Source organism: Vipera berus (genome assembly GCF_964194415.1).
Source record: "Vipera berus genome assembly, chromosome: 2".
Lineage (NCBI taxonomy): Eukaryota > Metazoa > Chordata > Lepidosauria > Squamata > Viperidae > Vipera > Vipera berus.
In genome coordinates, this window is record NC_138203.1 from 218229632 (window position 1) to 218254113 (window position 24482).

General features: G+C 40.6%; 1 protein-coding gene across 1 annotated transcript in view; it reads left to right on the top strand.

The window, feature by feature from the left end:
* The window catches only part of SEMA3F (semaphorin 3F), a 152217-nt gene that overhangs the window by 83864 nt on the left and 43871 nt on the right, over positions 1-24482 (top strand). Inside the window, exon 3 of the mRNA XM_081321004.1 lies at positions 23003-23163. Coding sequence (XP_081177130.1) covers positions 23003-23163 — 161 coding nt within the window. The remainder of the gene's footprint in view (positions 1-23002; positions 23164-24482) is intronic.

The following is a 24482-nucleotide window of genomic DNA, read 5'->3' on the forward strand; positions in this document are numbered from 1 at the left end:
GTGGAAAGAAAAGAAATGAAGACTTTCTCGGGATTTTCTTTATGCAGTATCCCCAAAAGAGCTTTCCATGTGCTTGAGGCAGCAAGGTTGTGCTAAATCAGACATTCCAAAATGCAGTACAATCATGTTCATTGCAGAGGGTATTTATGATACCACCTGTAATAATATTACAGCCCGGCCATTAATTTTTGCTCCAAGGAGTATGTGGTTTGGATGTGACTATATATTTGTTATCCTCAGTGCAGACAGTGACAAAGTGCTAGACCATAATAAGCAGGAATGTCTCCCCCTGTTCAGGAATGTCATGAGGACCCCTCACTTTCCATTTAGTACAAAAAGTCTTGTACTATCATTAAAGAGGCAAGGGAATTCATGCTGTTTGGCTGATACATTTGTTATTATACTACATATTATACTGGGATCTATTTCTGTGAGGTAAACTGCTGGAAACGAAATGACTCATAGAGTTGAGAGTTGCCATTCAAGAAACTAAAGGTGGTATTTGGATAAAGGCACTTTTGTCTTCAGAGAAAAAGCATAAAAAGAACTAGATCTTGTTCCCACTATGCTGTTGGCTGTATCTCAGTGTGTATGTCTTTGAAGCAGCCTTGATGATCAATTGCACTCTTGCCCGTGAGGTTTTGCTTCTGTTACATTGGATAATTCTGGGCTATGAAAACTGTCTCAATTCATTCTTCAATTTTAGAACCAATCCATTGAAATGAATTAAACATAAATCAGTATTGACTTCTTTTTATAGGTTTGAATGTTTCTAAACACAGTTGTTGCTGGGATCCAGTGCATTATATTTTTCAGGAAAATTGTTTCTCACCCAACTAACTGAGACCTAGTGTATTTCAAGAAACACAGACTGGAGAAAGCTGGTATATGATTGATTCAGTTGTGTATACAGATTTTATAACCACTAAGTCAATTTATCAGTAATATCTAGGTGTAACCCACAAAGGTGTAACCACAAAGTCAATTTGGCAGGTGTACATAGTCTGAATAGGGACTGTGGAAGCAGTTATGTCAAGGGCTGTGAGCATCAGCAGTTATTCCATGGAGAATGTCAATATTTTCAACCCAACATTGTAGGCTAACACCATATGCCTAACAAAGCTGTTCCACTGGCTAACTGTCCTCACTGTAAGGAAGTTTCTCCTTAATACCAGGTTGCTTCTCTCCTTAATTAGTTTCCATCAGTTGTTTCTTATCCTGCCTTCTGGTAGTTTGGAAAATAAACTGACTTCTTCCTCCTTGTGGCAGCCTCTCAAATACTGGAATACTGCTATCATGTCCCCCCTAGTCCTTCTTTTCTCTAGACTGGCCATTCCCAGATCCTGCAAGCGTCCTTCATATGTTTTAGTCTCCAGGCCTTAGTTGCTTTTCTTTCCACTTTTTCCAAAGTCTCAACATCTTTTTTGTAATGTGGTGACCAAAACTGGATGCAATATTCCAGATGTGGTCTTACTAAGGCTTTATAAATCGGTACTAATAGTCCACATGATTTTGTTCTATGCCTCTGTTTATATAACCTAGGATTGTATTAGCTTTTTTGGCTGCCGTCGCACACTGCTGGCTCATGTTTAAGTGATCGTCCACTAGGACTCCAAGGTCCCTCTCACTCACAGTTGCTGTTTTTGAGCCAAGTTTCGCCTAATCTGTATTTGATTTTTCCTAGCCAGGTATAAAACCTTGCTTTTCTCCACATTAAATATCGTTTTGTTTTATAGGGCCCATTGTTCTAGTTTGTCAAGATCTTTTTGGATCCTGAGCTTCTCTTCTGTGTTTTTGGCTGTTCCTGCCAGCTTAGTATTAACTGCAAATTTGATGAGTTCCCCTTCTATTCCCTCATCTAAGTCATTTATGAAAGATATTGAAGAGTACTGGGCCTAAGACGGAACCTTGTGGTACCGCACTGCTTCCTTCCTTCCATGTAGATGTAGTACCATTAAGGACTACTCACTGAATACAGTTTGTCAGCCAGTTACAAATCCATCGGGTAGTGATGCTGTCTATCCCACATTTTTCTAGCTTACCAAGAAATAGGTTGTGGTCTACTTTGTCAAATGCCTTGCTGAAGTCTAAATATACTATGTCCACAGCATTTCACTGGTCTACTAATTCAGTCACTTTGTGAAAGAATGAAATAAGATTGGTTTGGCATGATCTAGTTATAACTTTATTTGTTTTTAGATGTTCACAGATCTGTTTTTTGATTATTTTTCCCAGTATCTTCCCAGGTATTGACGTCAGGCTGATTGGTCTGTAGTTTCTTGGGTTTGTTTTTTTTCCCTTTTTTGAAGATGGGAACCACATCAGCTCTTTTCCAATCCTCTGGTAGTTCCCCCGTGCTCCAAGATTTTTTAAAGATATGATGCAGTGGTTCTGATATAACATCTGCCAGCTCCTTTAGAACTCTGGGATGTAATCCATCAGGTCCCAGTGATTTATATTCATCAAGGTCAGACAGATGTTCTCTTACTGCTTTCTTGCTTATTTTAATTTTTATTTCTAGTTGGTCTTTTACAGGTATGTTTTTGGTTATGTTTGTGATTCAGATGAGCCAACTGACCTGGTTCTACAAAGTACAAATTGGTTCCAGCCATCTATTTCAATATAAAGTGTCAAAGGCGGTCTGTTATATTTTCCAAATCAGCGTCTGTCTGCACAATCTATTTGGAACTGCCCAATTTGATGATTCAATTGGACTTTCTGATTCATATAAGAACGTCAGTTTGATTGAAAGATTTGATTACATTGAGTTCAAATTAAATCTCTGCACTGGAGGTTTATGCAGGCTATTGTTGCTTCAGAGAAAGCTTAGTATGAATCAGAGACGATATTTCAGCTGATGGTGGTAATTAGATTGATCTTCTCCCCCCTTTCTACCTTCCAGTTAAACGAAGACAGGACTGATAATAATTGATAAAAAGATGGACATCTTTTTCCAGGCAGTCTTCTGCTCCCCTTTTCTTTGAATAACATACCTCTCATTATGTAACCAGCAGTCACAATACCCTGGCTTGAGCCTGCCTGCCTTTCAGACACACACAGAGCCTACTAGGCTGTGACGCTAAAGTTAATGAGAACCTGCCATGTCCTTTACTTGGTCTGCTTGCAAGGCACAGGGGGGGGGGTTCCTTCTCTGATGGGTGCTTTACCTGCTTGATGGGATTTCTAATGCAAAGGGACAGCAGCCAGCCTAGGAGCTCTAGCAGGCCCACAGCACTCAGAGAACTGACTGGCACATTGCTCACTGGAGAGCAGAACAATCTGTATTTCTGTGCTACTGCTAATTTACTTTAATTATTTCTTGTCTAGGTATGAGTGACTGAGCCATTGAGCAGTTCCCTCCCCCTTCTTACACAAATTCTGTCAGAGCTGCACTTCTTTATTATAACTGTGTGCGTACAGTACCAATTCTTCCCTGGGTTCTGTTCAAGGCTCAGCTGCATTCAAAGCTGCATTAATATGTGAATGATTATTGTTTAGGAAAAGCTTGTATAATGCTAGCAATGTTGCTGTATCAGCAGTAACTTTACTACAGAGACATACTTCTGTACGTTACAATTAACATTAGACCTAACAAATTTGGAGAACATCCGTGAAAAATCTTCTTCCTCTCAGACTTGCAATTAATCTAAAATTACAAACTTTGTACTTTGCAATTTATTTTTATGCGACTCTGTGATTTGTTCCTTCAGTTCATTGACTTCCGTTCTGATGTAGTTTTTGACCTATACTCTACTGGGCTCAGATCTGTGGATCTCAGAAAGTTATTCAGCAATATTCTGGTTTGATTATGGGAGTGTTTTTGTTCTGACCTCTTTAAGAACAAGTATAATGCATAATGTTTCACTGATACCTAACTTAGAACTGTAGAGATTTTACTTTCTGGTGATAAAAAAGTGTTTATTATGAATGCTGTCTATCATGTATGCAATATTCCCTGAATTTTAGATACTTCATTTCTGAGAAATACAGGCCACATATTTCATGATGAGAACTGCATATGTAGAGATTCTTCTGAGTTAATAGCTTCAATAATCACTATAAGATATCTTTTTACTTTCACATTTAATGTGTACATTCTTAGTGTTCATAATCTAGGGATGCCACTAATAAATAATCTAGTCTGAAGGTTGAAATATATGATCGATGAAGCAGAATAATTCAGTATAATAAAATATGCTTTTTAAAAATATGGATTGTATCCTGTCCTCCTCCTAAAGTATTTTGTGCTTTTTTCCCTTGCTTTTTAAACAATTTTACATGGCAAATGGCAACAAAAAACTAAAACTGGGGGTGTTTATACAACATGGATATTGAATTTATGCACTTTCTTGATTCACACAGCTTGGAAAGCTGCTAAAAAGCAAAACAAAACAAAAAACTGAACTAAGGCTAAACCTTTTCAGGATTAGTATATTGTTTGAATCCAACTGCTAATTCTTTAACAGATCATTTAAGCACACGGGTTCTGCATTTTTATTATCTCAATTCAAGTAAAATATTTACTTGGAGCACTGTGGTAGATTAAGAACCAATATGTTATCATTAATTGTTTTGCTGAAGCTATACATAAGGAACCATGTTTTTTTTTTAAAAAAAATGCAGTGAGCTGCTGCCAAGAAACGAATTGACAAGTCACATGGCAATGCTGTCAGTCACTCTTCCTGATCACTGTAATTTGAGAGTGCAGTCAGAGAATTTCCATTATTCATTTTACAGATTCAGAGAAGGGAGGAGAAATGTACGGTTACTTCCAGTCAGTGGTCAGCTGTTTGCATCAATATGAGCTGGGAGAATAAAAGAGATGTACCTAGCTCTAGTAATGTAAAGCAATTAGTTGCTCGTTAATGTTTTTAAACACTTCTGTGAATGATCAAAGAGTATTCAGATGAATAAGGACAGGAACAGATATCATCAGGATGCATAGAGCTGCCAAGAATCTAGAGAGTGAAACAAAAGAACTAGGAGCAAAAGGCTGAATAGCCTACACTACAATATTAGCGGCTGAGACCTTTCTACATATTAAGATAATACTGTAGCATCTGGGATTGTGCTGGACCCAGGCTGAGTTGTTTCTCCAAAGGAAATGCTGAGAAGATAGTATTGTTTCCCTGGAGCTGTGGAAGGCAATTTTCCCATGGACGGGAACTTTTGCTTATCCCATCTCCTGATTCTGGAGATATCCTGCCTGCCTGCAGCAGTCAAGGCACCATTGATCCATTCTGCTGCTTTCCCATGAAACTTTTCCTCCCTATGTGCTGACCACTCCCCCCCCCCCCACACACACACACTTTATCCTCACAGCATTAATGGATGCAGCAGTATGAATTGCGGGCTGCTGTCAGCTTTTGCACCTCTCCATTGACCAGCTAGAGGGAGCGCTGGCTGACACATGGAGAGCTCTGTGCAATGAAGACGGGGAAGTGTAAAGCTGTTTCAAGGGATTTGGGATGCGCAACCAGTAGCAGTGTTGAATTGCTCTGAAATTATTTTTTTTCTGCTCTGCTACAACTTCCTAAGGTTTCTTTGTATTCAATGACATAACCCTCACTGTACCCACCCTACTTCTGTACTAACAATTCTGCCAGGCTCATACAAAGAGATTAGAAAAAGAATTCAGAAGACTGTCTTATGAACTTAAAGAGAGACTCTGTCCGTCTGTCATCTATCTATTAAATTCCTATACGACCCATTTCACAGATATGGTGACTCTGGGCAGCTTACAATATAATAAACAGTTTTTTTTTAAAAAAGAGAAGAAGAAAACAATTAAAATTAGAAAGGTTGAATAGAAAAGCTAAAAACCAAGATGGTAGGTGACCTGTATTGTGGGTCTTCTCTACCTGGTCAGCCACCCCCATTGTAGTAGGCCCCTGTTGGGATCCCAGGCCAAGTGGCAGGGCCAAGTTTTTAGACTCTTCAGAAGGCCAGGAATGTGGAGATGGACCTCACCTCCTGAGGGAAGAAGCCCCAGCAGAAAAGGCTCTCCTCTTGGTCCCTGCCAGCTGAAATTCTTTGGCTGATGGGATCCAAAGTAGGCCCTTTCCACTGGAGGGAATGGAGTAGGGTAAACACAGTTCCTCAGATACCCTGGATTCATGCCACAAAAGGGCCTTAAAGGTAATGACCAACACCTTGCATTGGACCCAGAAGCAAACTGTCAGCCAGTGCAGCTCATGTAACAGCAGTGTCACACATGAGGCACCTGAGAGGCCTCCAGAACTGTCCCCACTGTTGCTTTTTGTACCAGTTGTAGCTTCCAAATACTCTTCAAGGTAGCCCAATGTAGAGCAGCACATTGCAATAATCCAACCAGGCAGGAGTGACGACATGCAGGGCTTCACGATCCAGGAGAGGGTACAGTTGGCACATAACACTAATTTGCACAAAGACTCTCCTACCTCTTCCTCTTTGCCACCTCCTCTTTGAGCAGGAATCAGAAGTCCAGGAGACCACCAGATTGTGCACCAAGTCTGTCTGGGGTAGTGCAACTCCAGAACTAAGGATGATAAACCCCCAGGTTCTGAGGCCCTTTGAAACAATACCCACTCCACCTTACCAGGATTCAGTGAAGCCTGCTTTCCCCTATCCAAACTCCTACAGAAAACCCCCATCCAAACCCCTTTCTGTGTAGGATGGAAGAATATAACTTCCGTTTGGAAAAGTAGTACTAAGTTTCAGGAACAGCCATAATTCAGTGATAAGGCATGTGTTTTGCATGCAGAACATTTGAAGTTTTATCCTCATCTTTCCAGGTAAATCTGGAAAAACTTTTGTCTGAAAACCTAGAGAGCTGCTGCCAAGAGTATAAATATTAACAAGCCACAAGGATGAATTATCTGGCTCCATGAAATGCAGATTCCTGAATTCCCTACATAGGGAACAGCCCCATGCCCTGGTTCCTCCACCTTAGAGAGCAGAGTTCATGATATTAGTACACCAGTATTCTGGTACACTTCCATTGCGGGATATTGTGATGCTACATGAGTTCTCTACAGAGTCAATAACTAATCCAAGTTATTCATTGACACAAATGGACTGAGGCAGGCCCAGGGATTGGGGGGGGGGGTTGCAGAGAGAAGCATGTGAGGAACGCAGGGGCCTCTGCTTTCCTCTAAGGTAGCAACAGCTGGGAAGGATGCAGAGAAGGCAGAACCCAAACAAGGTTTAATACTTCTCTGGCCTCATTCACCCTTTCCTGGTCTACCCCCCTGCCTGCTATATGGGGGGCCTTCCAAATGCTGCCCTGCTTCAGTGCACTGACAGGCAAATTATGGAAGAAACAGATGTTGGAGCTGCTCCAGATCTTTCATCCAGATGTTTGTTTGTGTTGAACACAGACACAAATACAGACTCACCCCTGCACTGACATTTGGCCACACTGAGAGTTGCATATGCATTTTCTGTCAACATGCTTTTCTTAAGAATTGGATGAATGAATATATTCAGAAAAAAAGGCCATCACATGTAACTCTTACCTATATTTTGTGATTCATGGAGCCTGTAAGTGCACACACATTTGCATGCATAGTTCCAAACACATCTATTCTGCCATTAAGGACTTGCCAAATGATTACAACAGTACTGTATTTTTTTAAAAAAATAATTCTGTTTCTTTTCACTGTGACAGAAAACAAAGAACTGACTTCAGTATTGAAGCAATAAAAAGTCTTTAAAAATTAGCTCAACTCCTGGCAACATCATGGTTTGCCACTAGCTTATTCCAAGCGTAATGGATAAAGAAAACTAATGGATAAATTTACTACTCTGAATTTAAGGATAAATAATAGTACATTTATGAAATAACAAGGCAAGGGTGGAAGGAGGTTGTAAACAGTTTAAGTTAGCCTTCCCCCACTGGGTGGTTTCCAGATGTGTTTGACCAACTCTGAGAATTGCTGAAGATTCATGAAAGTTGAAATCCAACATATCTGAAAGGCACTAGATTGAGGAAGATTGTATTAAGTTCCTGCATCATGGTTTAGATAGGTATTTCTGAACTGCAATAGTGCAATATAGGAGCACTGAGCCCTCAAAAAAAGAATGGAAACTGAAATGTGAGGAGACTCAGAAAGCAATTTGGGAAAGCGAAGAGAAACTAGAGCTGGCCCAGACATTTTGCTGACTGTTGCAAGGGACAATCCTCCCCATTGTTTCACAAAGAAAACCCAACAAATTGGCAATGAATGGTTACTTCAACAGAGTAAGTATAGTTCACTGTCCCAAAGGACAGCATACCAGCCACCTGGCAAAGAGCTCTCCCCAAATTCCCACATTCATTTGTTCAGTCCTTGGCCTGCTGCCTCTTCAAAGAGGGTTGGTGTGATCTTGAAAGAAGAGCCCCAAGTTGCTCCTCACATAGGTTGCTGAAAGGCATGACTACTAGGCTACTGCTCTACTTCCTTCTTCACTTCAATGTTTAGTGTTTTGTGACATTCCTGGCACCGATTAGTCAGTCATTCCTCTGAATAGCTTGGAAATTATTACAGAACTTCCATCAGGAAACAGTTTAGAATGGGATGGAATGGGATGGGATGGGATGGGATGGGATGGGATGGGATGGGATGGAATGGAATGGAATAGAATAGAATAGAATAGAATAGAATAGAATAGAATAGAATAGAATAGAATAGAATAGAATAGAATAGAATAGAATAGAATAGAATAGAATAGAATAGAATAGAATAGAATAGAATATGGAATGGGGAATGGAATGGGGAATGGAATAGAACAGAACAGAACAGAACAGAACAGAACAGAACAGAATAGAATAGAATAGAATAGAATAGAATATGGAATGGGGAATAGAATAGAATAGAATAGAATAGAATAGAATAGAATAGAATAGAATAGAATAGAATAGAATAGAATAGAATAGAACAGAACAGAACAGAACAGAACAGAACAGAACAGAACAGAATAGAATAGAATAGAATAGCTGAAAGGGACCTTGGAGGTCTTCTAGTCCAACTCCTGCTCAGGCAGGAAATACTATTCCATTTCAGACAAATTGTCTTCTTCTGTCACCCCTAGCCCTTCTTTTCATTAAACTAGACATACCCAATTCCAGCAACCGTTCTTTATATGTTTTAGCTTCCACTCCCCTAATCATCTCTGTTGCTCTTCTCTGTACTCTTTCTAGAGTCTCAACATCTTTTTTACATCGTGATGACCAAAACTGGATGTAATATTCCAGGTGTGGCCTTATCAGGGCATTATAAAGTGGTATGAACACTTCACATTTTGTTTTTAATCATGTGTGTGTTAATTCTCTCAGGGAGTAACCTTCTGGAATTGAGATGAAATTATATTTTTGAGAACAACAAGAACCTGCATCATGCTTTATGTTGCTAGGTGATCATGAGTAGGCAATCTGCATTCCCATTTAATAGGAAAGTGTTTTGTGTCCGGCAGGAGATTGCCTTGCAGTCTGGCTATCTACAAGCAGAGAGAATTTTATTTCATAAAGAGAGAGAGGAGCAAAGTATTCATTCTCTTTATGCCCAAGCTACACAGGACATGGATATCATTTTAACCAATGTATAATCAAAATACCATAAGCAGCCTGCAGTTAAACTGAAAACCAGGATGTGTGAAAAGGAAACGCTGTTGTGCTAACCATTCTGTTGCTCCTGATTTTTCACCCGCAACTGCTCCCAGTATTTTGCTTTAGGGGAAAAGCTATGTAAGATAATTAAATATTGGGCCAAGAGTGGGGAGTTACTTGAGCTCGGTGAGATATGGTTACTTGAGCTTGATTGGCGCGTTTGAGTCCTTGTCTGGAAAAGTTTTCAAAGATAAAAAACAGACCTTTACAAAACTTGGTGGGTTCTTGGGTCCTGCAAAAATATTGCTTTCATTCTTTCCAAAGAGCAGAGAGAGAAGCATGTCCATGTTTTACAGAACAGCTTTGAATCATTTCCCTTTCCACAGTATGAAGTAGAAAACATTTTCTTGCTCCAGATGCCTTTTGTTCCTTTTTTTTTCCTTCCACTTTTTTTTTAAAGTAAAGTTTCCTGTTGTTCAGGTGAAATGCAGCTAAAAGGAGTCTCTTGGCCCTGGAAATTAAACACGCCAGGCCAGGCTGGCACTGAAAACAGTCACCACTGCTTAGACCCCTCTCCTTCCCACCCCCACATGTCTTGTGTCACTTCCTACAACTTCCTTCTTCTGGAAAAGTTAGAACTCAAAGGGAAAGAAATCTGTATAGCAAAAATGCCTCTCCTCAGGCATATTAGTTTCCCCTCCCTCCCCTTTCTTGTTGAAGTACTTGGATGACCTTGAAAGGCTTATTATTTCAGCAATAATAACGGGCATAGTTGAGATTGCAGCAACTCAGAAGAGAAATGAAAACAGGCACATTCCACTGGGCTGCCTTTTTTTTCCCCTCCAAAGAATGTAAATGGATTTGGAGTTTCAAGGAAGAGGAGGGCCCCAGCACAGTCGGAGGTTTCAGAGGCAATGGCTGCTTGACTGGTGCTGGTCAGTGGTCAGATCAACTGAGACATTAGCACCAGCCACAGCACTACCGCCTCGTTGCCTCATGAGTGGATATGAAAAGGTTGTCACTGAGGTTTTGCTACACCAGTTGCTCTCAGAAGGCCTTAGGTAGCTTTGGACACTTTCAACATAAAATGTTATGTTAAAACATAAAAAGTTTGTTCAGTAATGCAATATATCATTTAGAGGGGGTGGGAAAGGACATAACTCAGACATGTCAAACACAAGGCCCGGGGGCCAGATCCGGCCCATGAAGTGGTTTCATGCAGCCTGCGAAGCCATCCTGGAAACAGTGAGGGAACGGCCCCCACTGCCTTGGCCCTGGCCCAGAGACCCTCCTCCTGCCAGAGACCCTTAGATCTGTCCTACTCCTGCCCAGGGCCCCATAGGCACCCTTGATGCGAACGATGTAGAGCTGGCCACGTCCATCCAGTAGGCCATATGCACTTTAGCCACACCCACCCAGTAGGCCACGCCCACCCAGGCCACACCCACCCAGCCCCCTGAGGGCAACCACAATGCTGATGCGGCCCTCAATGAAATTGAGTTTGACACCCCTGACATAACTGATGCCTCCACACAACTATTATCTATCGCTCTTGCATTCTGCTTTGTTTCCTTATTAACATATTTATAAGTTTTAATCTTAAAACTTAAAATTCTATGTATAAGAAAAGATTAGTACAATTAAACCAGGATAACAAAAGAGCAGCCCAAACCCTTCAAACAGACTAAGATTTGCATGTGTTGTGATGACTGAGTAATTTGTGTGCAGTGGTTAGAATGCATTACTGCAGGCTACTTCATTGCTGGCTGCCAGCAGTTCAGCAGTTCGAGTCTCATGGGCTCAAGGTTGACTCAAGTCTTCCATCCTTCGGAGGTTGATAAAATGAGGACCCAGATTGCTGGGAGCAATCTGCTGACTCTGTGAACCGCTTAGAGAGGGCCATAAAGCGGTATATAAGTCTAAATGCTATTGCTATTGTAGTGAAGTGTTGGTGCCAGGTGAACTCTCCTCACATATACTGTAGGCATTCTACCAGCTGACCCCACTGCTGAGAATAATGTGCCATTATCAGAAAGAGGTATATAAGATCACACACTACATCATCACTTTTTGTTTAACCCTGCTTTGTTGAATAAACCACAGTGACTGGGTTCATGTTTTACTATGCCATGAACAACAGTTTATAAACCGTAACAGTCATCAGTGTGCAAAATGATCTAGATCTTATTTCAGAAGGCCTTCAGTGTTGTAAACTGGCTGTTAGCTTGGAGCTGACTAATAATTATCACGTTATTTAGAAATTGCCAACCTTTCTCCTAGACGCTCTTCAATATATTGCCACCCACCTTCTGGAGGACTCATTTTTTAAGATTCTTCTTGAGGTACAAACATGTCTGTGAAGGTCAAGTATGTTAAAGACTGCTAGCTACATCTTACTTTATGTAAACCTATTGGATCCTGGCAGCAACCCTGAAGTCTCAAGTGATGCCTATTTGTTTAAGGTGACCTAGTGACTAGTGACCTAGTCCAAATCCAACCCTCTATCTGCTACTCAGCAGTAACTATCCTAATGTGAACATTGATTCTGTGACATGTTCTAGTCGTGTCTAATCAGATATCACTTACCAGCTTAGACTAGCAGGTAAAAGAATTGTTGATGGGGCTGGATGAATACGAATATTTATTTTTATTTATTTGTTTGTTTAGATTTATATACCGCCCTTTTCCCGAGGGACTCAGGGCGGTTTACAGGGCAAATTAAAACAGTGCAATGTACAAATTAAAATAAAATTAAATTAATAGCCCCAAAAGAGTTTAAAATTTAAAATTTAAAACCTTAAAATCCCTCAGTCCAGGCCAGCTAACTCAAATAGCCAGGTTTTTAGGTCCCAGCGAAACGAGCGAAGGTCGGGGGCGATCCGGAGTTCCACAGGCAGTTGATTCCATAGGGCAGGCGCGCCCACCGAGAACGCTCTCCCACTGGGGATCGCCCGCCGGCACTCCCTGACCGGCGGGACCCTGAGGAGGCCCTCCCTGTGGGAGCACACAGGACGATTGGAAGTTGATGCTGGCAGCAGGTGCTCCCTAAGATAATATGAACGGATGAGAATATTACTAGGCAGAGGAAGGCCTGCTGTATTTCTGGTTACACTGAGGATGATAATGAAACTCTGGCTTGTACCCAAGGCATCTGTAGCACTCCTGGCTGCCATCTGTGTGCCTCATTTAGTGCCTGAATATTCATGACCCTCATTAAACTCTTTCAACCATTTCTCCAGCATTGGAGCTAAAAATAGCTGGTGAAAGAGGGAAAATTTCCTCCCCCTATGTACTGTAAGATAGAATCTGGAACCTGGTTAACATGTAGGGCTGCTTCTTGTCTTGTCTCCTGGAAAATATATTTCAAAAATGTGAGCTGCAAAAGAATTGACACTGCTAAGACGTGCATGGTGGTGATTTAATACTTCCTTGGCTGCGTGTGCTGTCAATTTTCTCCTGGGTGGGTTCTTGGAGGAGCCACAGTGAGACTATCTTCATGACTACCCGATATTGCTTGTCACAAAGTAATTGGGACAAGGAGCTCTTTAAGGGTTGAAAAATCTGCTCATGTGTGAAATGCAAGAAGCAGGGTTGCAGACATAAAATGAATTTTTATTACTAATCTTAAATTCAGCACCTTCTGAAACTTGCAATTTTCATGCTGGTTGTCAGAATTTAAAACTCTGATTTTCAAAAACCCACCAAATCTTAACATCCTTTGATGAAAAGCTGCAAATTAATATTATGTAGCCAGTGGTTTTTGCATAACTTGAATTTCACCCATTACCGAAACATCCGCAACTGATCATGAATGAGTTGTGAATGGGCTTAAATTAGCAAAATATGACATTTGGGGAGAAGTATATTGTGATTCATTTCTTCCCTCCCAAAGTTGAATGCAGGGAGAATCAAATGACTGGATATAGGGAGTTGTCTGAAGGCCAGAGCAGGCAGGCAGAGGGAGTGGATAGATGGAGTTGGCTGAGTGCTTGTTAGGCAGTGAAGCAGCTAATGCCACCCAGCATTCAGGATTCCTGAGGAATGACATCTGAAGGGTTCCTCCTTCGGAGAAGACAAGTGCACTCGCAGAATCCCTGGGCACAGATGGAAAGCTGTTTCCTTTTGGAAACACCCTTTCCACCATATCCATATCTGAGGCCAGTGAATCCTATGAGCCAAGTGAGCTAAACTCACTGCAAGAGTTTTGGAGGTGCAGGTCATCCTTGCCACACATGTTGAGAACCATTAAAAGTCAGAAGATGTAATGTAATATGAAATACATAATTGGAGGCCCTAGGACATCCCCTACATGCACTCCTCCCAAAGTATTGGGTGTACATACCCTGAGCCCTTCTAAGCTTGTCCACAACTTTTATTTTTGAATGTGGCAAAATGTCACTGGGTTGTCTAAAGTAAACTCTAATGAAATTGATTTCTCAACCATTGTTTGTTGTCCTGTTAACAATATCTGCTAGTCTGTTTTGTTTTAGAATTAAAGTTAAGCTATAGGCAATTCTCTCTCTTCTCTCAGTCCAAAGGAAGACCAGACCAAAACTTAGGAGCATCTGAGTCCAGAGACTGTTTCCCTACAATGTACATATACAAAGATCAACACATGACCCAACAGTGACACCTACATCTAGTTCACCCCTTACTGGATGAGCTCAGATTTTTCAGAATTTGGAATGCGACTTCATGACTCCTCCAAGTACTTAAGTGAAACTATGTGCGGCATGTGTCCTCCCTACCATTTTTTGTGTATTTTAACAAAAAGTGAAATGTTTCTCAGTTGCTGTTAGGATTGGGGAGGCTTCTCACTTCTTCCCAATACTGTTTGCTTATTCTCCATGCCAGATATGTGACTAAGTTATGGGAGGCAAATGCTGGCATCTCACTGTGCCAGAGAGACATTTGAACCTTTACAGGCATTCTTTATGGAGCAAGCGTTTGTTTTTTCTTCTAAAGATCTAAGATATTTTCTTCTAAAGAGCTTCAAACAGAAACTTTGCACTTGGGATTTTATTATTATTTTGTTAATGGCTGGGTGCCATTAAACAACCATCAAGAGTCAAAAGTGTGGAGGACAGGTAGGATGGAAGAGAAAGGAGTGTGAGTAGCTTGGGCAAATTCTAGGGAGAAACATTGTTTTCCAAACCCCTGCAGTGTAATGTAAAATAATGTTCAGTCTTGCTGTGCTTAAACAAAGCAAGCCCCAGCCCGGCTTTGAGACTGATATGAGATATGCGGAATTAATGTCCTTATATATTTGACTGAAGGTAACCAGTGGTGCTTTACTGCCCCCTTGGCTGGAATGAGTGAGTTTCCAAGTAGCAGCTTTCTAACTTTTCCAGGACTTCTCACTAAGTAGGCTTCTAGTCAACATTTTTTGAGGGACATTGATGATATTTGCTTCAGGCCACACTTTGAGGGAGCCTTCCACTGTTCAGGATTGGAAATGATCTTTTACTCAATGGAACCGCATCTACATGGAGGGAAGTGTGTAGTGGGGTGCCCCAGGGCTCTGTTCTGGGCCAAGTGCTCTTCAACATCTTCATCAATGATTTGGATGAGGGGATAGATGGGGAACTCATCAAATTTGTAGACGACACCAAGCTGGCAGGAATAGCCAATACTCCAGAAGATAGGCTTAAGATACAGGAGGATCTGGACAGACTTGAACACTGGACGCTAACTAACAAAATGAAATTCAATGATGAAAAAAGTAAGGTTCTACATTTAGGCAAGAAAAACCAAATGTACAGGTACCTTGCTCAATAATAGTAACTGTGAGAGAGATCTTGGAGTCCTAGTGGACAATCACTTAAATATGAGCCAGCAGTGTGCTGCAGCTGCCAAAAAAGCCAACACTTTGCTAGGCTGCATTAACAGAGGGATAGAATCAAGATCACGGGAAGTATTAATACTACTTTACAATGCCTTGGTAAGGCCACACCTGGAATACTGCATCCAGTTTTGGTCACCACGATGTAAAAAAAATGTTGAGACTCTAGAAAGAGTACAGAGAAGAGCAATAAAGATGATTAGGGGACTGGAGGCTAAAACATATAAGTAATGGCTGCTGGAATTGGGTATGTCTAGTTTAATGAAGAGAAGGACGAGGGGGGACATGATAGCAGTGTTCCAATATCTCAGGGGCTGCCACAAAGAAGAGGGAGTCAAGCTATTGTCCAAAGTACCTGAGGGCAAGAAGCAACGGATGGAAACTAATCAAGGAGAGAAGCAACCTAGAACTAAGGAGAAACTTCCCGACAGTTAGAACAATTAACCAGTGGAACAACCTGCCTCCAGAATTTGTGAATGCTCCAAAACTGGAAGTTTTTAAGAAGAGACTGGACAGCCATTTGTCCGAAATGGTATAGGGTTTCCTGCCTGAGCAAGGGGTTTGGCTAGATGACCTCCAAGATCCCTTCCAATTTTATTGTTGTTGTTAATATTATTATTATTTCTATTCAAGTCAATACAATAAACTAATTAAGTTGAAATATAATTTCTAAATTAGGGACGCGGTGGCCCAGTGGGTTAGGACGCTGAGCTTGTCGATCAGAAGGTTGGCAGTTTGGTGGGTCGAATCCCGAGTGAGCGCCTGTTACTCGTCCCAGCTTCTGCCAACCTAGCAGTTCGAAAGCACGTAAAAATGCAAGTAGAAAAATAGGGACCACTACAGTGGGAAGGTAACAGCGTTCTGTGCGCTTTTGGAATCTAGTCATGCCAGCCACATGACCACGGAGACGTCCTCGGACAAGCGCTGGCTCTTCGGCTTTGAAACGGAGATGAGCACCAGCCCCTAGAGTTGGAAACAACTAGCATGCATGTGCGGGGGAACCTTTACCCTTATAATTTCTGGATTTCCTTCCAGATTTTGCCTACCTCACACTTTATAATTGACTTGCTGTTCACTTAAGTGGACAAAAATGTTGAAGACAAAAATTGCATTGCCAAAGGAAGCAGTGAGAGTAAAGGGATGAAAGGGACTCTAGGAAGCACTCATTTCATAGGGTTTTCAGAAACTTCAAAATGTCTTACTTTAGCCCTCAGGAAATTCTACAATGCGTCTCCTGAACCTAGAGTGCTTAACGTGTTCATTGCCTGTAACTAAAAACAAAGTCTCAACTAAAATCTCAGGTCCTTTCTTTAGTATTGACAAAGATGGAAAGTTAATAAAATGTTGGAGTCACTTAAAACCCAAAGAGAGACTTGGGAATAAGTCCCTCTTTGGGTGTTAGGTGACTCCAACATTTTACTAACTAATATACGGTATATGTTTGTATATTTGTTTCTCTATTTGTCAGCTATTTCAGACAAACCTGACTTTGTTTTACTGCTTAGCTTACCTCGGTGGCTCTAAATTTATAGCACTATCTTGGTTGTCGAATACACAGGGAATACACAGGGAAGAAAGGATGGAGGACTTCTGGATCAGATAGTGGCTGACGACAGTAGTTTGGTTGCGGGATGGTTAATTCTTGCCTAGTAGTTCTGCTAGTTAATGCTTACAAAAAAGGGCAACTCTGGTAGCGAGTGATGATTAGGGCTGACGGAGCATTTCGTAGTGTTTCTCTTGCTTTCAAAGAAAGTTTGGCAGTTCAGTCAAGTGGCAGAAACAACATCACACAATGCAGGAGGTGAAGATGGCTGATCTCACCCCAGAAAAGCAAACTAGTTAAGCTAACAAAAGCCGAGCTTTATCTATTGAATGAACCTGATTAGAGAATTCAGGGCCATTTTGGAAACAATGTTGAAAGCCACTGGGCTAATCCGGTTTTTTGTTTGCCTTCTCCATAGCCAGTCTTTGGTCCATGACCAAATCTCGGTTCCCTCTCATGGCAACTAAGCTTCTTTTCTCTGCCTCTTAGGTGGTTTTCCGACACAGGCTTTTTCTGAAAGCAAACTCAGGAGCGCTTCAGGATTTCTCTTTCACCACTGTTGCTTTGTGGAGCATAAATAAGAGACAAAAGCCAGCCATGGTCCTGTATTTCCAAATACCAGCGACCTGTCCTGGTCCCTTTCTCTGTGCCTTTTTTGATAGACAAGAGCCTTGAATTGTTATCTCTTAGGAAATGGGAAGGGGAAGGATTAGCCATTGCATCTTATTCTCTTGCTGCCAATGGATGAAATATTTTTGCACCTATTAATTCTAGCCTTCCCTCATGTCAATGAAACAGTGCAGTTAAAGAATTAATATTTCATCTGTTCACATCTGCCTAACATTGTTATTGCACAGTGGGAAATAGCTGAAGGGGAAAAAAGCACAATTTTGAGCTTGCAAACTTCTTTCCTTTAGATCACTTAAAGAAACTTTAAGAATTAACGGTTTGCTGATACTTATTCTGCTAGATGAAAAACTTGTTTATTTGCATAATTTGTTTGGTCCTCTTGTTTCCTTCTTTTCTTAGTTGTATCCAACTATTCTAAGGCAATCCAATGAGAGATATTGATTCCCTCACCCACCCTGACATAGAAGATGGCAGGGAAGACCCAGCTGTTTTTTCCATACAGCCAGACCCTGACACCATTCCCACCAGTGCCAGAAATAATCCTGCAATACTTTCCCTGGTAGTGCCCAGTTCTCAAATTTACTCCAAAAGGCTACCATAAAAGCAACTTATGGAGAAATTGAATGTTGGAGAAAAAGTGTCAGGAGAACATTACAGTGTCAGAGTGGCTTCACAGTGAGCGCACAAAACTTCTGTGTGGATTTATCTCAAGGTGCCTTCCCCATATCACTGCACATATCCAGCAGCAGAATTGCCTTAACTTCCCATCGGAAGGAACCATTTGTATGGACTAGGGGTTGTATGTTCTGAGGAATAACAGTAGTTGGATCTATCAGATATTTGGGGTGTCTTCCCAGAGACTGCTGAACAATGAACTTTAGGAAGCAATTTTTCTACTTGCATGTACTTGCTCTTTATTGTTTTAAATGGCTTATACTGAGTTACTATATTTTCATTTGAATGTGCTATATATGCAAATGAAAAAAAAAATAAACGTATGGATTGATTTATTCTTCTGTTGCTGGCTCATTTCAGCTCATAATTGGCTACTTGCCATCATGCCCAGATTTCTTGACTTCATACTTTATGCTTTGCTTGATGAAAAAATAACCAACTATCCTCTTCCTCCCTCCAGCCAGCAGCAATCTGAAAATTCATCAATCTTTTTTTTCAGAATCCCCAAGTCTTCACTCACACAGCTATAGTAACTCTGAAATCTCTCTTTCCTTAATGAATCACCGGTTTGAAGCTTTCCTATCTGAAGCAAAGTACTAATTACAGGTTGCAAAAACAGCTTTTTTTTTTCTTTACTAGTTGCTCCAAAGCTACCAGCTGGCACTACTAGATTATAAGGCAATTATGAAATTGTTTATTGGAGTAGTAATTATTATAATTCTGGAATTTGTTTTAATTCTAGAACTAAACACTGTCACAATTCTCTAACGTTAAACCCCACTTTCCTCTTCTGAAGCAGCATAATTTGGTGGGAAGCAGAGAGTAATACTTTTGCTGCCATTGTTAAAGAGAATGAGTGAGGAATTGTTGCTACTTAGCACAAATCACCCAGATGTTGGATGATTTCTACCATATCTCTTGCTTCTTCTTAAAGTAGAGAGTTGAGGCTACCTTTTTGTTTCTCTCCCTCCTCCTTCTCTTTCTCTTAAAAAAGGGTTTACTCTGGATATTACATTTGTCTAGAAAGAAGTTTGGACTGAGCATGTTAGAGAAATTTAACTTTGGACGGCTCAAACCTCTAGGTTGCGTGGGCTGTAGCACATTCTCAAAGTTGTGCTTTTGGAAAGTAATTATCAAGTGTACCCATATTTTTGGCAATAATTTCTGTGACAAAATAAATTGCATTGAATTGTAAACAAATCTCTTAACAGCAAATAGCCATATTGGGAGGGATGGAATGGACATTCTCAGTTATCTGAATGTATCTGGTTGTTTGATTAATCTTTTTGGTGTGTTAATTCATCAAAGCTGGCCAATCTCTTATTATGTTTGGATTTGGAATACATTTCATATGTTGCAATAATAAAGAAGATGTGGCCTAACTGAGAGATCCCCAACCTTTTGGGCACCAGGGACCGGTTCCATGGAAAGAGGATTTTCCACGGACCGGAGGATGTGTGGTTTTGTGTGCTGCCTGCATCCTGTGGATGGGGCTTTGCTTGTTATAGTGTGTGTGTGCGTGTGCGTGTGCGTGTGTGTGTGTGTGTGTGTGTGTGTGTGTGTGTGTGTGTGTGTGTGTTGGAAATGTACAGTCAATCTGCTTCACAACCAGATAGTGTGCCTGATTGCTGACCAGATAAATTCAGCTATGCTTTTCCTCACCACTGGTACACTTTCTTTTTTCTCCTTTGGTCTCTTAAAGCCTTTCTGGTTAGCCTCATTTTTACCTGCTTCTTCCTTCTGGTTTATATCATTGGTTGGACTGCTAGATGCTCTTCTGGGGTTTTGACAATTGGAAGCATCATGGTTCCATTGGCAGTAATCATCCAAATTGTGTGGATATGACAGAAAGGTAGGGCAGCTTCAGTGCAAGCCAGTGTTCCTCAACCTTAGTGACTCTTAGTGAATCCCTGCTTACCTTCCCATCGAAGTGGCACCTTTATTTATCTAGTTGCATTTTCATGCTTTCGAACTGCTAGGTTGGTCAGCACTGGGGTGAGGATGGGAGCTCACCCTGTTGCATGGCACCTGGATCTCAAATCTGGGCTGCCAGCTTTCCAGCTGAAAAGCCCAGCGCCTTAAGCACTGCACCACTGCCCTGCCCCAGATCACATAATAATCACCATGAAAACATGGGAGGAGTCTTTACTGATAAGCTAAATAACTGAGGTGGGTCTATTTATGTAGACTACAACAGTGTTTTTCAACCTTTTTTGGGCAAAGGCACACTTGTTTCATGAAAAAAATCACGAGGCACTCCACCATTAGAAAATGTTAAAAAATGTAACTCTGTGCCTATATTGACTATATATAAAGTAATTCTCTTGACTCGAGTTGTGACGTCTTCTTCTCTCCGCTGCTGCGCACACTGTGCTCAGGCAGGAAGGAAGTCGGAAGATGATGTCCTACTGTGATAGGTCCAGGCTGGAGTCTGGACCAATCACAGCCCGGACATCAGAAAAGTGGAGGGTGTCCCCCTGAGGAGCGCCAATTGGCGCCCCTGCTGGCCGAGGGCAGAGTCAAAACCCCACCCCCCCCCATACCCAGGACACAGTCAAGCGCCCACCTAGTGGGCGAAAATTTGACATTTTTTTTTAAATCTTTCGAATTTTTCAATTTTTCCCACGGCACACCAGGCAACATCTCGCGGCACACTAGTGTGCCGCGGAACAGTGGTTGAAAAACACTGGACTACAACTCCCAGACCACCCCACCGAACGGAAGGTGGAAGAATTGACAACTAACTCTACAGCCCTTTGATGATAATACAGTAACAGTCAAGGAAACAAACTATTCAATAATCCTCAAATCAGAAGTGAGAAGAGAATTCTGAATAAGTGTGTTGGCTCCAATTTTCCTTCTTAAAAAAACACTTGTACAAATTAAGAATGGTGTCTCTGCCTAGGATGCTGGACTGACAAGAGTTCACTGTGGGAAACCTGCTTAGCCTTATGCCCCCTTCCACACTGAACAGCACACTTACACAAACAAAAGACCCGTGTGAGCTCAGTGCCCAGCTATGTAATTAATTCACTGGCAGTTCACTGGCAAACAGCTTCCTCAAAGCTTAAATTAATCATTTGTTGTTTTTAAAAGGTAATTATATTGACATATTGTACAGAGGTGTAGGGAACATTCAGTAGCAATTATCAACCACTTTGCAGCAACTAAAGCTGCCCTCTTTGCTCTTGATAAGTTGGAAGGCCAATTTCCATGGAGATTTATTTCCAGGAAAGATCTCATTTGAGTGAAATGATGATTCCTCACTGTATTGATTTGCTGACCTTCATATCCCTCCAGGCTAAAATTCAGCGTCAGTAGATTGTAAAAACAACTGCTGTTAATTTTAAGTGTGCTTTTATTTGAAGTTGTCAGGAAGAGTAACATGTGAGTGGAATCAAGGTGTGAAATAAGTCTCAGGTATCAGGTCTCATTCCTGGACCTGATTTGGACTCTGTAGATGTAGGATATTTCTACAGCAATACCTAAAATTCATTTACAGACATGTAAATCTGATATGATAATACATATGGATAAACTGTGCCACTACTCTGTTCCCTGGCTGAATTGAATAGGGAGACTTAGAGAAAAAGAAAATAATATATTCATACACATTTGAGGGCAGAATGTAGCCTTCTCAAACCTTGCCTAATCTCCTTTATAGAAAACTTATCCAATGCTGACATTTCTGCTCTATAGGTCGAAGTTCATTTAAGTTCATTCCACTGAAGTTGATGTCCATTTCTACATATAGATATTAAAGAGAATGAGAGGATGATTATTAATCCAAATAGGAGTGGATAAGAATAAGAATGAGATGGGCAGTGGCAAATAAATAACGTAGTTAAAGTCCCTAAGAAGTTAAAGATTGAAGAAGCAATAAAGGATTAGGAAGGCCAGGCAAACAAAAGGCTAATTCCAAGAAAATAATGAAAAATGGAGTAGGTCCTTAGAGTTTCAAAGAGTGTCACTTAGAGTAGGAGTGAGGTATTTAGGATTCCCTAGACGTGAAGTCCAGCATCACCGTTATTGACCATGCTACCTAAGGCTGATAACAACTTTAATTAGCAATTTTTGGAAGACTGGTAGACTTTCACCTTGGAGTAAACAAAAAAGCCCAAGCTTTGTAATATTGGAGGCAGGGGGATCAAGACTTGTTCTTACAGTCAGAGCTAAACCATTTTCCCTTCTGAAATCCCACTTTCCAAATGCTCCAAATTAGACATTTATTGAAAGGAATACAATGAATATCCAATATAAAGCCATGTTATTTCATTGTATGTAAGACTGAACAGAAGTTTGATTCTCATACTGATATTTTTAATAGTTCAATATTATTCTTTAATTTGCAGAATGTTTTATAGAAATGCTTTTTAATTTATTTTTTCTCATATGTATCATAGATGTTCTTGGGCCCCACAGGTTGACAGTCTAGTAGAGAATAATGTAGATGCTGGGAAAGTCCTCGGCTTTCAATAATTCAAGTTAAACATGGGTTGATGGAGTCTCATGAGCTAAATTATGCTTACACATTACATTGCTGCAAGAGGAGTGTTTCTCTGAATAATTCGTTAATGTCTACGCACACAAGTATATGGCTCTATTTAAGAGTCAAATGTTTTACTGAGTTTGGGGAACAGGTTGATTTCTCCTAAGTCAAGCATACTATTCCCAGAGGTTGGTTATTTTGGAATCAGGGTAGAAAAAGACAATTAATACAGGTCTTTCCTTATGTTTGTTCCTATAGAGCTCAAGGCCACTGGAACTGCACGCTTCTTCAATTTCCTTCTCAACTCAACAGATTACAGAATCTTGCTGAAGGATGAAGATCATGACCGAATGTATGTGGGGAGCAAAGACTACATCCTCTCGCTAGACCTTCATGATATCAATCGGGAGCCCTTGATTGTAAGAATGTATTTTTTTTAAAAAAATAAATTATCAGGAGTAGGCAGAGGGAAATTCTGTTTGATGGGGAACAAAATGCTTCTGAATTTATGCTGAATTTGCAGTAGAAAGATATTGAAGCAGATGAGTCTGGAAAAGTAAGTTGAAAATAGGATCTTTCTCCAGTTGATATATCATTTTTTCTAGCATTTAATGCAATGAAGAAAATATTAAACAAACCTTAATATTTGTCCAGATCTTTTAGGAAGGGTTTTCTTTTGCTTTTTTGGAGAGTATTTTGTCTCTTCAATAGCCCAGAGATTTTTTTTCTTTTTCCTACATCATTCCATATAAGATTAGTCTACCAAATATAAAACAAAAGCATTAAAGTCTTGATTGGCACCTCTTGTGCCACAGTACCATTTATTTATCTTTTTTTCTGCTTGCTCACTTAAAGCCCAGAGTCCTTTGGGATCAGAGGGAGGCTCCACACGTAATCGGTCAGAAAAGATTCCTATGGAGAATCATTTTTCATTTTTAACTCAGGAAAGAGATATGAATGGAGATAAATAACATGTAGATCTATTCAGGAATACATAGCTATTTATATTTGTGCCTTCAAGTCAGTGTTGAGTCCTAGAGGCTGCCTGGAAAAGTCCCTGCAATTTTCTTGGCAAGATGTCAAAAGTGGTTTGCCATTGCCTGCTTCCCATGGCTGACAGAAAGTGACTAGGCCAACTTCACCCAGCTGGCTTTGTGCCAAAGACAAGACTACAATTCACAGTTTCTAGTCTGGTGCCTTAACTACTAGATCAAGGTGTGTCTTCATAAAAACAGGTGACAAAATGGTGACGCCTTGACCAAGTGTGAGAAACATTGCTTATATCTATGCAATTAAAACTGGGTTTCGTGATCATTCCTGTAAAATGTTTTAAATATTTAAATGTTCTTCACTTCTAAACTATTATTTATGAAACAGTATAAGTTTAAAATCTGTGTATGTGTATGTATGTGCTTGTTATTACGACAAAAACATAACCCGTTGTTATGATTCCAGAACAACCACATCGTACTTTGCGCCCACTAATAAATAGGGTTTTTCACAGTCAAAGGAATGGGGTAATTTCCAGATGATCCAGAATATTCCTCCTCCCCCAAAAAGGCACTGCCTTTAAGAAACACACCTGAAACAAACAGCAAGGTGAAGTGACTGCTGGCTTCTAAAATAATCACACTGGAAAAACCCAAGTGATTTCTAATGCAAAGCCTCCAGTTCAATATATTGTCTGGATTGGGAGCAGGGTTAAGGAGAAAATATGGGAAATTAGAGTTGTAACTGT